This window comes from Salvia hispanica, chromosome 1 (genome assembly GCF_023119035.1).
Source record: "Salvia hispanica cultivar TCC Black 2014 chromosome 1, UniMelb_Shisp_WGS_1.0, whole genome shotgun sequence".
In the NCBI taxonomy this organism is placed as follows: Eukaryota; Viridiplantae; Streptophyta; class Magnoliopsida; order Lamiales; family Lamiaceae; genus Salvia; species Salvia hispanica.
In genome coordinates this window covers 51,745,082-51,761,059 of record NC_062965.1, presented here as the reverse complement: position 1 = coordinate 51,761,059, position 15,978 = coordinate 51,745,082, and the positions used below count along the sequence as shown (strand labels likewise).

At 30.4% G+C, this 15,978-nt stretch overlaps 1 protein-coding gene across 2 annotated transcripts; it reads right to left on the bottom strand.

Annotated features, from left to right (window-relative positions):
- Window positions 1–4,746: 4,746 nt before the first annotated feature.
- Window positions 4,747–7,077, bottom strand: LOC125206822 (probable trehalose-phosphate phosphatase J). 2 transcript variants are annotated; one of them, XM_048106052.1, is made up of 10 exons: window positions 6,947–7,076; window positions 6,571–6,837; window positions 6,292–6,432; window positions 6,138–6,209; window positions 5,938–6,033; window positions 5,788–5,844; window positions 5,596–5,697; window positions 5,295–5,513; window positions 5,096–5,188; window positions 4,747–4,989 (listed from the first exon to the last, which is right to left on the bottom strand). In XM_048106052.1, exons 2-10 carry the CDS (start codon window positions 6,808–6,810, stop codon window positions 4,930–4,932), a joined length of 1,080 nt encoding a protein of 359 aa, XP_047962009.1. In that variant the 5' UTR covers window positions 6,811–6,837; window positions 6,947–7,076; the 3' UTR covers window positions 4,747–4,929. The 2 variants fall into 2 exon arrangements, with proteins under 2 accessions (XP_047962009.1, XP_047962005.1); XM_048106048.1 differs by having other exon boundaries at window positions 5,788–6,033; window positions 6,947–7,077.
- Between the last annotated feature and the right edge of the window lie 8,901 nt (window positions 7,078–15,978).

Genomic DNA, 15,978 nt, shown 5'->3' with positions numbered 1-15,978 from the left:
TTCTTTTATGACATCGAGCATTTTCTTGCATTGAAAAACCAAATTTCGGTTATTTATAGTTATGGAATCCCCCCATAAGCTATTAATAATTCTTATGAAAATCATGTTCTCTTGACAATGTAGTTTTGAATATATATAGATCATATTTATTTTTCTTTAATTTTATCATAGTTCACTACTATGACTCATGATGCATTGGTCAGATTGAATAGAGATAAAGAAACATGCAGTATGCGCCATTGATTTTTGTATGAGCTAGTGAAAATAGTTTAAGGCAACATATCGATTTTGACCATCCATTTAATCAAGATATGTGGAAAATATTAAATTTCACAATCCTCATAGAAATAAAATGTTAGTATAAATTTGAAGATAACTAAATTTCACTCGAGACATGGGTCAAGCCGAGTCGGGTCTTACCGAGCATGTCCAGATCGACCCACTTGACTAGTAGGAGTATATACATATGCACAAATAAATCCATATTGGTAATTTTGTAACTACTAGTAGTCATTTTTAATTTATTAGATGCACATCAGCACATATACGAACTAGGCATCTATAGATATGTGACATATGTCTAGAAAATCATAAAAATGGAAAAGTTGTATAATATAAGTTAGTGTGTGGTGGATGTACATTTTCTTCCAATAAAAGAAAGAAAACATACAAATTTGATTGCAACATTTCATACAAATATGATTGAAACATTTCATACAAGCATGTGCATAAAAAATCATTACCTAATAAGAAACCAATTATAGATCATATAAATCAATTAAATTGCCATAAATCACGGGGAATCACTATTGTTGTTGGGTTTTCCTCTCCTTCCAAAATTTATAATTATAGTAGGATAAATAAAACGCCAAATCACATTATTAATTGATATGGTCCAACATCATTAGACTCGTGCGACAAGACAATTCGACTACCTAAAACAAGTCAAATAATTGAACTATCGAGTTTCAAAATAATAATAATTGATCTATCATAGGCCATAATATCTAAAAAAACTCAACTAATTGAGGGCCAATAATAATTATCTTTCTTGACTTCTTTAATAAATAAATAAAAGTTTTTTCTCAAAATGTTTTATGTTATTTTAGTTTCTTCTCACTCCTTTCACGTGTCCTATTTGCTGGACAATTTGGTTTTTGTTTCTCTTCTAAGAGTTGTTTGAGTGTGATTTCGTGAAAAAGTTGCTACAAAATCAATTAAAGTCAAAATTAATGTGAATTTTTATAAATATATTTCACTATATATGAAAGTGAAATGGGAGCTAATTGTACTTTTTTAGATATGATATGGACTATGCAAGCGTGCGTTTTCGTTTGGTGAACATCAAATGACACACAAAAATACATACATAGCCTCTACTATGATTTGTTACCGTTATATTCGAACTATTTTGCACGACACTATGAGTGAATTATGATATTAATATTAAAATTAATGAAAGATTTACTTCACAATTAGTACAATGGAATATTCAATTGTGGTTAGGGCCGGGGTAGGCCGAATCCATCATCGGCTCACGAGGCCCAAAAAAACTCCTCAAATCGACATTTGGAACTGGCACCGACCCCACATTGTACAATAGAGATTCTTCTTATTCTTCTCTCGAACCAATCTTTTGAAGGGAGGTCTCTTTTTATTCTTTTTCTCTTTATGTAATTTTAGTTTTTAATTCACTCATCTCAATCAAATTGGTTTTAGTAGCATCAACTTCGTAAGAGCTATAAAAATTGGTTTTAATTTTGACAACTTCGACGATATAAAAATTTAAAGAGGCTTGTAGTGGCTTATGTCCTTCCTACTAATGTGTGTGTTTGCTTATAGGGGTTCATTACGCTCTTTATCTATAATCTATTGTTGGTGACAGTTATCGCACTAGTTATCTCTTTCGACGCGACCACGATTTTTGTATTGTGACCCATGACTTACATTTGTTGGAACACATCAAATGTTTGACAACACATCAAATGTAAGCACATTTGCACGTGCATCCATGTATGTTAATCTATTAGTTCAAATCAGTCAATAATAACCAACAAATATTTTTCACTTCTAAATTCTAGTAGAGACAGTGATGCATATTCTTCTAACATTCAAAATTATTTTTGTTAGAATCTTGCTGGGTCTTAAGTTTCTCTGTCCCAAGTGTCTTTACAACTGTTAAGATGCTTTCAAATATTACTAATATTTATAATAAGAAAAAAAATGGATCAAGAATCAAGAAACACACTTTTCTTGAAGCCTAAAGTTATACACCTTTAAATGTTTCAAGTGAATCAATGCATGTGCATGCCATTATCCCTCACTTGAGGAACTACTAAACGTGTCTAACCATCATCATTGGTTCGTACTCATTTAAATAAATTTGGAGGTACTATAACTTATTAGATAAATTATTAGGGATAAAAAATCAAGTCATGTGATCACAAGAAATCTAAGATAGGGTGAAGCTTATCCAAATTGTTCGATTGTTCGTTTATTGACAATTTCATGTCGAATGTTTGGTAATTGAGTAATTGAGTCATAAGCCAGCGCGATATAGTCAAAATTCACGATTACTATATGAGTTGCAACTCTAGCAAGAACTTTTGTGATTGTGAAATTTCATTAGTCAAATAAAATTATTAGGAATGTGTCATGTCATGTCATATCGTGCAATCACGAAGAATTGAGCGTAATTATTTAGATCGTATTATTTTATTTTCAAACACGATTAAGTTATTTTTCTTATTCTTTTTCATAAACCTTAATTTTCAATCAACTGAGTAACCAATCATCTGCTTATTTTACATTTTTGATATACGAGTTTTAGGAAATTTAATATGAGTTGAGAAATTAGCAGAATATGTACCCGGTATACATGAAATGAAACTTCTATTGCAAAATAAGATGCTTATTTGCGAATGAAATGGAGTAAAGCTCTAGAGCATTGAATAACCATTAATCTACTTGAATTAAACTTTTGTAATATGCGTATTTTTTACGCAATACTCTTATTCAAACTTCCAAATGATATAGTAACAATTTTGTAAAAAATATGTCTTATTGCACTACATATCACGAGTACTTTACATTGGAAAAATACAATGCATCTACACAAGAAATTTTGCAATATTCGAGAAATTGTTTGATTTAAGAACTTTCAGATGAAATTTGTGGATGGTACCAAGATCCCATTCCTTGTGAAAAAAAAAAGTTATGTGCAGTAAAACATTAGAAGGCAATATATGGAGTATTTTTTTGGTTGAAAATATATTAATGTATAAGCAAGTTTAAAACAACAACTTTTTATTTTAAAAAAATTACTCTGTCCCTAATTAAGACTCACACTTTTCCATTTTGATTTGTCCTCATTTTTACCATAAATAGTAAGTAGGTCTCACATTCCACTAACTCAATTCACTCACATTTTATTATAAAACCAATATAAAAAATGAGTCTCATGTTCCACTAACTTTTTCAACCAACTTTTTTTTACATTTCTTAAAACTCATGCCCGGTCGAAGCATGACTATTAATCGGGGACCGATGGAATAGTAACTAGAAAGGGTCGAGGTACACTAATAATTGATCAGGTCAACAAGCTCTTTAATTTGGGAGCAGTAGTTTATAAAGAATCATTGAGTCTTGAGACTTATAATTTCTCAATTATTAATTCAAGTTGCTGACCTCATTGATTATGTCACTCAAATGACATTTCTTTGATGCGTTACAACACATTGTTAATTGAATAAAACGTAGAGCATATGCTCTAAGTAGAAAAACGGCGACCAAAGCAATTCAGAATATGAATAATAACAATAAATTCATAAAATTAATGTACAGAGAAAAATAAACGTTCTATTCAAAATTATAACTAAAATATAAGAATATAATAATTAAAGCATGTTAAACCAATGGGAAAATTATTTGGAAAATTATGAAGTTTGTTTAATATTGATTTGTCTCGCAAATTTAAGAATTAATCGAAAGCCTATGAACTTTAGGACTTGTTCATAATCATCCAATGACAAAAAAATCTGAATACTTATATGTAATATTTTATTGATGTTTTCCAATCAATCAACGGCAATTTTCATAAGAATAAACGATGATTGCAAATCCAAATATATAATTAATTTTCTAAAGTCAAGAGTTGAAATTAGAACTTGATCGAAGTTTATGATATTGGTGATTATTTACTCTGAATTATTATAGAAAGGCAAATAACTATACTACAATTTCTTTGTAGTATACAAATAGGGATTTTGAAATATTTAAAACAGTTCTAACGATTTTGACTTTAACCCTTTAATCTTGACCTACCAAAACACCTCTCTGTATTGCTTATTTTAATTCTTGTTTGCAATTTTCGATGTTATAAGACCAATAAAGAAGAGGGGTGAAAGTGATTAAACATAATATAGAATCAATAATTACAGATTATACAGATCTTGTTGAACCTATTAGATTTAGAAACATAAGCAGTTGGTCTCAAATTTATTGCAATATTTTGTACAGTTTCCAAGTTTTGTCAGAATTTTCCATTTGAGGTTCAGCACCAAATCTGATGCCCCACATATGGATTTCCTAGAGCATTTTTTTATCTTTAGTAAATAAAATTATAATACTACTACTATTTATTAACAATACTTAATTTTTCTAATTATTTTTCAATTTATAAATTTGTTGTTAGTATGGGTATAGTATAGTTGTATGATGTAATACAAAATTTGTGGAACACTGTCATCCGAGAATGTGCAAAATTACTTGAAAATTTCTAAAAATGCATAATAATAACCCCTTGGGGATTAATTTACAATTGAAAAAATTACCAAAAAATGAAAAAAAGAACAATTACAGAAATTCAACCCTATCCCTCATAAAACATATAGGATAGGTAATATCTCTACAATTCTTTCTCTACAATTACTAATGCCTAAACAAAGACACCTTCTTCCACTCCACCAATCGTCTTAGGAAGTGCATAACCTGTCAATTAAATCATAAATTTCATGTTAATTAATCACTTCAAAACTATTAATTAAAATAAATTTTATCACAAAAATTTATATATACGTATTTGATTTATATTTACCTCCATGGGTTCTTGCAAAGTGTAGGAAGCATTTGTTTCTTTTGGACCTTTCGATACTAGGATTCCTAGTCCTTGACCCCTCTCTCGCAAAACCTAAAAACCCGAGATTCAATCATATATCTTATCAATCATGAAAAAATCACCCAAACACAAAAAAACAAAATAAAAACACTATTATACATGAGAAATTACAACTTACTCTAAAAGCATCTTCGTCGGTTCTATCATCGCCTATATACATGGGAAACACATCACTGGACTCATCGAACCCCAATGACTCCAACAAGAACTCGACCGCGTTCCCCTTGTCCCACTTGATAGTCGGGCGAATCTCAAACACTTTTCTACCGTGAGTCACCCTGAGCTGCGAGTAGTCCTTGATCACCAACTTCACTTGATCGGCCAACTCGATCCATTTCTGTCAAAAGTACTTTCCAAGATGAGCCCATCGTATTACTAGAAACAGACAAATTAAATAGTTCATGGTCGGGTTTTCGTACCTTTTCCTCCACACAACGGTAGTGAACGGAGAGACAAAATCTGTTGTTCTCGACTTTTGCTCCAGGAATGTGCTTCACTTGCTCTATCAAAGCTTTGTACACCTGAAAAATAAGTAAGCAACAAATTTTCAGACCAATTCAAATTATCAATAAACATGTAATTAAAAAAATTATTAATTTGGTTAAATTTACCTCATCAATTATAGGCAGAAATGCCCTTGCAGGTTGGCAGAGGACAGTTTGATTTCCCTGAACATTACACACATTTAACATGAGAAAAATTTGCAAGAAAATTAAATTTTTGTGACAATTTTTAAGAAAACAATTTAATTTTGTACTCACTCTTTTTTGTGATTTATGCCCTTTTGATGGCCCTTTAATGTCCATTCCATGGCTGCCGGCGTAGTAAAGCTCCGTCAATTGTACGAAATCATACACCTTCAAAATCCAAAATTAATTAAAATCAAGCTTTCAAGAATGTATAATGATCCACATTAATTTACCAATTTATTGAAATAAATTAAGTTATAATTAAAATGTACCTTAGCTCTGCACCTCCCACTAACAATGGCGGAAGGGAACAATTTTGCAACATCTCTCACAGCTTCTCTCATCTAATCATAGGGGAAAAAAATACATATTTAGTTAAATTTCTTTTAAATTTTATCGGCGACGGCGAAGGCGAAGGCGACAAACCTCACTGGTGATGAAGGCGCGGTCGGGATCCTCGACGATCGGCGAGAGGGTCCCGTCGTAGTCCAAGAAAACCACTATTTGCTTGCCCGTGGCGGCGGCCTCGATCTCGTCGAACATAGTCAGAGCCGACGGGTGGTGGAGCTGCACGCACGTGTGCGTCAGCCACTATTGTAATAACACTGTCAGGTCAGGACAGCAGTCTGACTGACCAGACTATCTGACTGCTGTCCTGACAGACAATTTTTTTTTATATTTTAATCAAAAAGGGAAAAGACTTACATTCCAAGAGGCGTGGTCCTCGGTGTCCGAGGGCCGCCTCGTGGGGGAGGAGGCCCTCATCGAGTCGAGCAGGGCGTTGATCCGAGCTCCGTTCGCGTTGGGGGCGAGCTTCTTGAGGAGCTTCTTCAGCGGGAGGCGGTTCCCGTTGAGGGGGAAGAGGGCCGAGTCGGGCATTGCGATGGGAAAGGCCATCGGAATGCCCGATTTCGCGTCCGGAATGACCAATTTTTGGTTCGTCATTGTGTTGAGGTAAGGCTTGGAGAGAACCTGCATTTGTTATTTATAGTCAAAAGGTGTGAGAGTGAGAAAATAAATAAAGAAAGACTTTGGCGTGTGAGAAACGAGTTCAGTTATAGGGAATTGGAGGTGTAATTACCGGGAAAATATGTGGAAGTTTTGGCTGAAAATATGCAGAGGAAGAAAGGGAATATTGGATTCTAGATTTTGAATTTTTTTTTTCTTTGTATGGAGAGAGAGAGAGAGAAATGGATTGAAAAATGTGGAAGATCACAAGTGAGGAAGGGTAGCAATTTATAAGAAACTTGAAGGCAATATGAGACCAAGTATCCCTACTTTTCTTTTACCACCTTTTTTATATATTTATTCTAGATTTTAAGTATCTGTTTTCTCGTTCAGGAGGACCATTTTCTTGAATGATACGTGATTTTAAGTAGAATTATTGAGTAGAGATGAAAAGGTACAATTGAATACACTACTAACAAGGTGAGAAAATAGAAAAATTTTATTTTAAACATATGGTAAAATGGTTATCTTGCTGGAGACAAATTACTCATTATGTCAAAATAAATTGACGACCCGTTTCATGTACTCCTTAGTTTTCGGTTTTGAATCCGGCTGAATAAGACCTATACACATCTGGTACTAGTATATATTATATGATCTCTTCAAGCACGTTACAAGTTTGGATTTATTTTTTTCTCTGTGCACCATTGATATTAAGTTTTAGCATTATGAATTTTGAGGGATATGTTTGGATTCTTGTGTTGTTTTTTTCTCTTTTTATGTAATTAGCTTCTTTAGTGTTGACGTTGAGATATAAAATGCATGGGACCAATGTAAAATTAATTTTGGGGTGGAATTTATTCTCATTTCACATATAGCATTATTATACACACTCAATGCAAGAAAGTTGGATCCATGTTAAAATAATGATGCTACTATCCTCCCTATTTTTTTTCTACAAAGTTTCTGAATATACATTTTGGTTTAAAAAGTTTCTTTTTATTCGATGTTTTATTTGGGGTAGAAAAAAAAACAAAAGTAAATATTAATTAATCTTTAAATTATTGCTCTAGTGCCTGCATAATTCTCAGATTCCATAATCTAGTGAAAGACACATAAATTCAAAATAAAAAAGAGAATTTCATATAAATGGAAGTGTGTGAGATAGTACAAAAAATCATTGGGTTACTGCAGTTCAAGAGATAAGGAAGTTGGATTATATTCTTAATTAACTAAGTTTTTTTTGGTGGAGTGCCCACTTCATATGCTAGATTAATTATGAGTGTCTTTGACCTTAATAGAGATATTGTATCACATCAACATAAATAAACAAAACCAATGATATTGATTTATATATAATAATTCTCAACTGTAGTTTTCATTTTCCTATGTGATAATAATGCATGACATATAATTTGAATGTAAATTATTTATATAATATTTTATTAATTACTGATTTTAACATCGTTTCTTATAATGGGCAGTATTCCATCTTATTAATCTATGTTTGAGTATATATTACATGATTTAGTAATATTATAGTTCAACTTACAAAAAGAACCTTTGGGAATTTTGAAAGGTATATAAACTATATATAGATATGAAAAGTGTCAAAACTTTTTATTCTTAAAAAATAAAAGATGGGTTAGATTCATTATCTTGCATTAGTGAGAATTATCCAAGTCAATTTGGGAATCATTGGTGAAAGAAAGTTCTAATTTTTAAAAAGTAGAGGTAACAATTAAATTTTCTAAATGAAAGTGCAATATGACCGTACCAGTGTGTGTATGTGTGTGTTTTGGTTGATGTGATTTAGTAAGTTGTGAATTACCATGAATTACTAATTTTTTCAAACTATAATTATTAATAATGTCATGGTATTTGTTGCATTGTTTATATTATTATAAATTTGAAGAACAATTCCTTTATTTCTAATCCAATTAATTTTTTAGTTTTTTTTTTCAATAAGATGATGCTAATTTAAGAGTAGTTTTTAGCATTTTATGTCAATTAACATGCTACATGTTATGTCTTTGATTAAATGAGAAATTTGAAAAATATACATTCAATAATCTCACAATAAAAATGTAAGAGATGAAATGATCTCACAATGAACTAGCTAGCGTGCGTTAGAGCATCTACAACACTTCCCATTGGCAAGGGATGTGTTTCGTCCCGAGGAAAAATCATTCGCCTGACTTGGATATGTAGGCTAAAGATTAATCAAACCGTCTAGCAGTTAGTTTCTCTGAAGTTTTCCTCATAAAAACTGGAGCTCGAGAGCGAGTTTTATCGGATAAAACCAATAATTAGAGACATTCTTATTGAGCTTCACTTTAGTCAACTTTGTGAAATAACATGAGAGATGTAAGATACCAATTAAATCATGCCTGATTGTACCATATACCACCCTGATTGATTGTACCAAATACTTCACATGTTTGCAGCCACTTTTTTAAAACTAACAACTTCAACCAATGAACCAAAACTGTTGTCTGAAAAACCAGCAACTCTCTTCATTCGACACTTAAAATTATTGTTTATTTATTACTCTTTTTGTCAATTTCTTGCTTGTCTGATTTTCGTTTGAGTCAGAAAAACAAATAACAAGATGTGTCTTTTTAAATCAACCAATTAAGAATCAAATTCTCTCATTATATTAGGAGTATTTGTTTGGAAAGTTGAAACCTTTTGACAAATAGAAAGTACGATTCGAATGTTTTGAGCAATTTATTTTATTGGGAGTTTACTCATCTATTCACACAGTGTGTGTGCATTTTTTGTCAATAATAGTTTCATATTTTGTCACACTTGTTGTGTTAAATCGAACCATCAATTTATTGATTAAAACAAAATCGTTTTATTAAGTAACTATTAATTAATTTATTAATTTGTAATGCTACAAAAAGATTTTCGAGTTTTGCTTCTTCATTAATATAAAACATAGTAACAATATATCGTCCAAATTAAATGGTATGATAACTAATTAATTAAGTCAAAAAGGAAAAAAGTAAAGTAATATTTTGCTTCTACGTATTTGAATATAAATGGAATGTAATGAGCTGTCTATGTAGAAGGAGGATTTTTGGTATATGTCCACAATAATGTCAATTTCAGAATCAATTAATTCAATGAAAAAAAGCAAAGAGAATTTGATGTTACAAGACAAACACAATAACACATAGAAGGAAAAATTCTTGTATAATGTCCTAATTTTTAGCATTTAATCATCATATTATAAAATGTATTGGGCATACATTGATGTTAATTTATTTATAGTTAATTATATGGCATAATACAACTAGTTTATTCGGATTTGTGATTTTCACATGATTTTTTAACATCGCAATCACAATATCAAAATTAAAAAATATATAACTATAAAAATCTTTAAATGGCTCCTTTCAAATGTGTAAACGCAATTCTAAGAGATTAAGGATTCTGAATCTTTTTACCTTTGTAATTATTGAACCGACATTATAATTATTAAAAAATGATATAGTTAACTTGAATTTCTCCCACGATATTCAGATTCGTTAACATAAAATAAGCAAGTAATCTCATAAAGCTATAGTCAAAAAGAAAGTTAGGCAAATTAAAAGATGCCAGCTTGATTAATTAAGGTGTGAATCTTTGAATAGAAGATTGGCAAAAAGATAGTAATTAAATCATTTGAATAATGACTGGTGAAACCTAACTCACAAATAATTAGGACAGTCTTAGCATGTCTAGTTTTACTAATTTTCTAAAGCTCGTTTAGTCTTGATCAGACACAATAAAGGTGAGTTCAAGTATTGCTTTTTGAATTTTGTCAAACATTTTGGGGAAAGATTAACTTGTCCTAACTCAGAGATTGATTTTGTTACAGGTAAAAACCTAGACTTAAGTCAATACTAATCTTACACGACATTGTTCCAAAATTAAGTATCATGTTGCTCTCTTTAACTACCTAAATGAAGTACATATATAAAGATCCAATCTTGTCCACAAGACAACTCTTGCGAAACATGATAAATAGGTAGGAATAAAATTCGTTTAGAATCTATCAATTTTTAAAAATTCATACGTGACACTCAAATCGGTCAATTGGCGAGCTAGCAATAAAAAATAGTACATAATAGAAACAATAATAAAAGATACGTACATATAAATAGCAAAAGCTCTATATGAAATCATTACAAAATAAAAGTAGCAAACGAACCGAAAATACATAAATACATTAACAGCACATATCATGAAGTTATTCGGCAATCTCATTCACCAAAAATGAATTGTCTCAAAGACACTTCAAATATTTTTCATAACAATAGAATAGTGACTCCCAATTAGGTTGTGTTAAATAATTTTATAAAATTGCCTCCAACTCGAATACATGTTAGGGTAATAATTAAATATATACAACCATTGTTAAAAAAATTTAAAAATTTACTGTGATTTTATGTAGCACTAACACAACTGAAAAAACTACCGGGAAAGAAAGAGGGCCCACTGAAAGGAGAGAAACGCAAACGAAATGTGGGCCCACCCACTTAGTGTTGTGACATTGATATGATTCATCTGGGCCCACTAAGCATGGTTAAGGCCCAAATATGTTTGATCCACTTTTGCCACCACCCCACCAAACAAATTAAAATACCTTTTTTGCCTACCCCTCTCCACCATCTTTATTTTTAAAATCCTAATCTTTTTCTTGATTTATTTCAAATTTAGATACCACAAATATTATAAAGTGTATATTATATGAGTATTACTAGTATAAAACTTTTTGTTGAATCTTTGTTCGGTTTGTGTCTTTGTCTTGTTGGTTGGGTATTGCTTTGCTTTAGTTCGATTGAGTTTGTTTCAGCGTTATTGTTGTCTTTGTATCGGGGTTGATTGCTCTTTTTTTGTGTTTTTTTTATATTAGTCTAAAGTTTAGACATATTAGTGTACTTGTTTGAACAATAACTTTGGTCGCTATATCTCTATAGTTTTGAGCTTTTTTCATTTCATTGAAAATGTTATTGATCGTTTTGATTTCAAAAATTACATGAAAATCAAAGCTTGATTTATAATTTTATTTGTTTATTTGAAGGTATAGATGACATGAATAAATTAAACTTTGTTTTTATGTAATTTGTATAGCTAATGTAGCTTGTGATATGGAGTATTTTGAGATATTAGAATTAAAATAAATTTATAACACAACTTATATAAATGTTCTCATATAAGCGAAGTAAGATAACATTTCTATGGGTATTATATAGCTTTAAGAATAGCACAAGGGATTTTTAGTGGCATAGTTGAGAATTATTTTATTTTTAGTGGCATCTTAATTAGATATTAGGTGTAGAATCCATAAGTTGTTTTTATTTTAATGAAGAAGATGTACTTGGACATATATGGTATTTTATGGATACCTTTTGTTTGATTTAATAATCAATATATTAATGGAATAGAATGAAATTCTAAAATGCAATTAGTGGACCAATTGAGTTAAATTTGTAATGAAGTGAGAATATGATAGCTTCTACTTTTATCACCCCTTTCTATTTTTGGCTAAGAGACACGAAACAATTTGAAATAAAATGAAGAGTTTAGCATCAATCGAATTGTAATTATTGAGATGCTTTTTAAAGAATATTTGGGCTATCAATTAGTTGGCCACAATATTATTACCTAAAGTGTAGAGTAAATAGATTACTAGGTCATAATTACTTGGAGCCAAGTTGCAAAGATAATTGAGAATTCCAAAAGCAAAATAATTGTACCATCTCCTTCTTAGAATGTGTATCATTATGCAATCATGAATGTATTTTCATACCATCATACTTTCTAATTGCATATTAATTTCAATCATAAAGATGATAAGATTCCAATGTCACATATTAATGCCAATTGCATGTCATGGATTAATTTAGATCTATATATGACTCTTTAGTAGATTTGCCCCATGTAAGAATAGATCATATTCAATCAAATAGGTAGAAAAGTGGAATCTCATTAAAGTGATGAAATTTATCATGTAGATAAAGTATAGGAATACTACTATAATAGTATAATAGTATAATATTGATAAAGTAATTTTATCTTTTTTTGCCGATTCTAAGGTGTTATTGCTTCAAAATTCAAATATATGTCACTTGAACTCGATGGTGGAAGACCATAGTTTCAAAATAGATTCTTTTAACTAGTTTCAAAGTACATGAAGACTAATAGTTTATGTAATTTTATATAAGTCTCTTTACAAAAATTGGACATGTTGACCTTTGACACTTCCAAATTACACAACTCTTCAAATCTTCACGGGCCTTTTAAGCGAACAAAACCGTCCAATGGTAGTACAATAGCATTAGCATCTCTCTTGTAAATGTTAACTTTAATATAAATTGAAGAGACTGGAAGGTAGAAACGACAGTGGTCCTTATTGGTCATGAATGACAGGGAAAAATAAAAAGTGAACCTCAATATTGAAAGCTTTGAGGCGGAATGTCGCACTATAAAGTTGTTAGCAGCTCTAATGGAATTTTTTCGGCCATTATGAGTCGATAATGGGATCAGTCGATATCCCCGACTCCACCTAAATCTGTTTTATGCCAAATAAATTATCAAAAATCCAACCATGTTGTTATTTATTTGCCCTAATTTATTAAGAAAAGATAAGCACACAAGTACAACCACACACAATGTAATAGAATCTAATTTGTAAGGGGAAATCAAGAATATAATAAAGTTACCACAAATCTTGATTTGATACCACCTTTTGCCCTCATTTGATAAGACAACCTTTGCGCATGCGGTGCCAATCAAAAATCCATATTTGATTTCTTTCAATCTAATGTAATAGTAAAACATCATGTGATTTTTACATAACAAACTAGCTAGTACTAGTATTTTATTTCATATCTCTATTTTCCGGTTCGAATATTAGTTATTTGAGATAAAAATGTTTAAATGTCTCATGAGTTTCAAAATTATTGTTCAATTTATTATTTGTTGATCCTAGTAAATATTACCTCAATATTATTCCATACATCCCAAAAAGTGACAACATATATGATATATCCATCAAAACTCATACACAACTGAATAGGAGAATTTTACTATTTTTACCCATAATTATTGCATGAAGCATAAATACAATCAAAGAATATATACTAATAACAAAAGTGAAATAGTAGATTTGACATCATTTTACCGATTTTTTTTGAAATGAGATACTTATTCGAAAACTTCATATCAAAATCAAACACGTATCATAGACTGCTGGAATTCTAATGTGTCGTACATAAAATTTTCTTTCTAGCGCAAATATTAATATACTACTATTACTCTAGAGAAAAAAAAAATAGAACGTTAATTACACAAAATTTATCATAAGTTTTACAAGTTAGTGATATTCATCTATTTTGTAAAGAACGAAAAAAGGAACATGTATTATATTTCCTAGATTTCTAACTTTTTGCTTCATAGCATATCATGATTTGACATATTGATTATAAAACTTGTTCTGTCCTCTTGGATTCTATTGTAATGAAATTATAAAGAAGCAAGATTTAATGTGCATAGATTATGTTCGATATTTAAATATAGGTATTTTATGTGTGACCATTCAAAATTGTTTTGTGGACCCAAATTTTTTTCCTATGGCAAGTTGATGATCAATAAATACTTCATCGAATCAAGAATTCATCACCTTTTTTTTCTCAATGAGATCTTTGTAGGATTAGAAACTCGATTGGCTGGGAATATTTGAAACGTGAATAATAGTATCACACTATTCTTTTGATATTTTTCTTTCATGGAATATTCTATAATTAATAATTTGATCACGCGCATGCACAAGTTGATATTTAATTAATTTAGTGGAAGAGAATGCAAAATTTGATTCCTCTAAAATTTCGAATACTAGAATCTTGACCAACTATCCTAAATAATACTCCAATTGTATCATCGTACATTAGTACTATATTTAATTGGTAAATATGAGTCCGACTAAATATATGAAAAAGATCATGAGTGACACACACACACACACACATATATATATATATATATATATATATCAAATGCGTTATTAAAAATTATTATGAATTTATTGAACTAGTGTATGAAATCAATGATAAATATAGGAAACCGAACCCGAAGAAGTAGAATGGATCACAGTTAATACGATTGTCTAACGTTGAAAGGTAAAGGTAGTGTAGCAGTCATCGCTGATAATGAATGATATAGAAGAAGATTTAAAGTAAATTCCTATCTCAAAAAAAAGAGTATTCATGCCACGAAGTCCTTAATCAACCTCAATGATATGCATGTAATGTCTTATTCAGTGACTTGGTAGAAATAAGTATTATAATGTATAAATGCTTTTTCTGAAAAAGAAAAGGAAAGATAAACTTAACAAGATAATGCAATAATAATATTTTATGCATACATATACGCATAAATTATATGATTGAATTTATTGCTTTAAAAATTAAAGATAGTTTATCCCCAATTATATCCCATTTCTTATCTTGATAAGTTAATAGTTGCCAATATATGTGTTAGAGCTTCTTTACATGTCATTTCTCATAGTTGATGACAAAATATTGGAAATAGCTCAAACACAATGTACCAACACTTAGCTTCCACCCTTTTTTATCCTTATTATGTAGGCCATTCTAGAACCTTATCTTGTTATGCTTAAGGTTCACTAGTACCACAAAATATACTCCATTTATCAGCGATTACACGTCCTATTTTGATTTGACATTTTAGATTTTTAAAAGGAATTATGAATAAGAGTTCAATTTTCGTAATAAAATAGTATTGTTTAGTGTGTTAAATGAAGAGAGAATAGTACGAGATATAATAAGATTGACAATGAAACAAACAAGGCAATGTCAAACATGGCATTACCCATCAACCCCATTTACAAGAATGATGTGGTCTCACAACAAGCAACTTAAAGCCGAATGTGAAGCTCTAAACAACTCACTAGAACCCCTTTTGACGATCTATCGCTTTGAATTACATATAGGCCACGTTTGGTTGCCCGGATTCTGGCAGGGAAAGTAATTTGATTCCTCAATTTTTAAATTCCAATGTTTGTTTGATTTTTAAAGAAATTAGGAAAGTAATCAGAATCCTAAAAATGTGGAAAGTTGGGCAAAATACGCGGATTATGATTCCCTAGCCTAA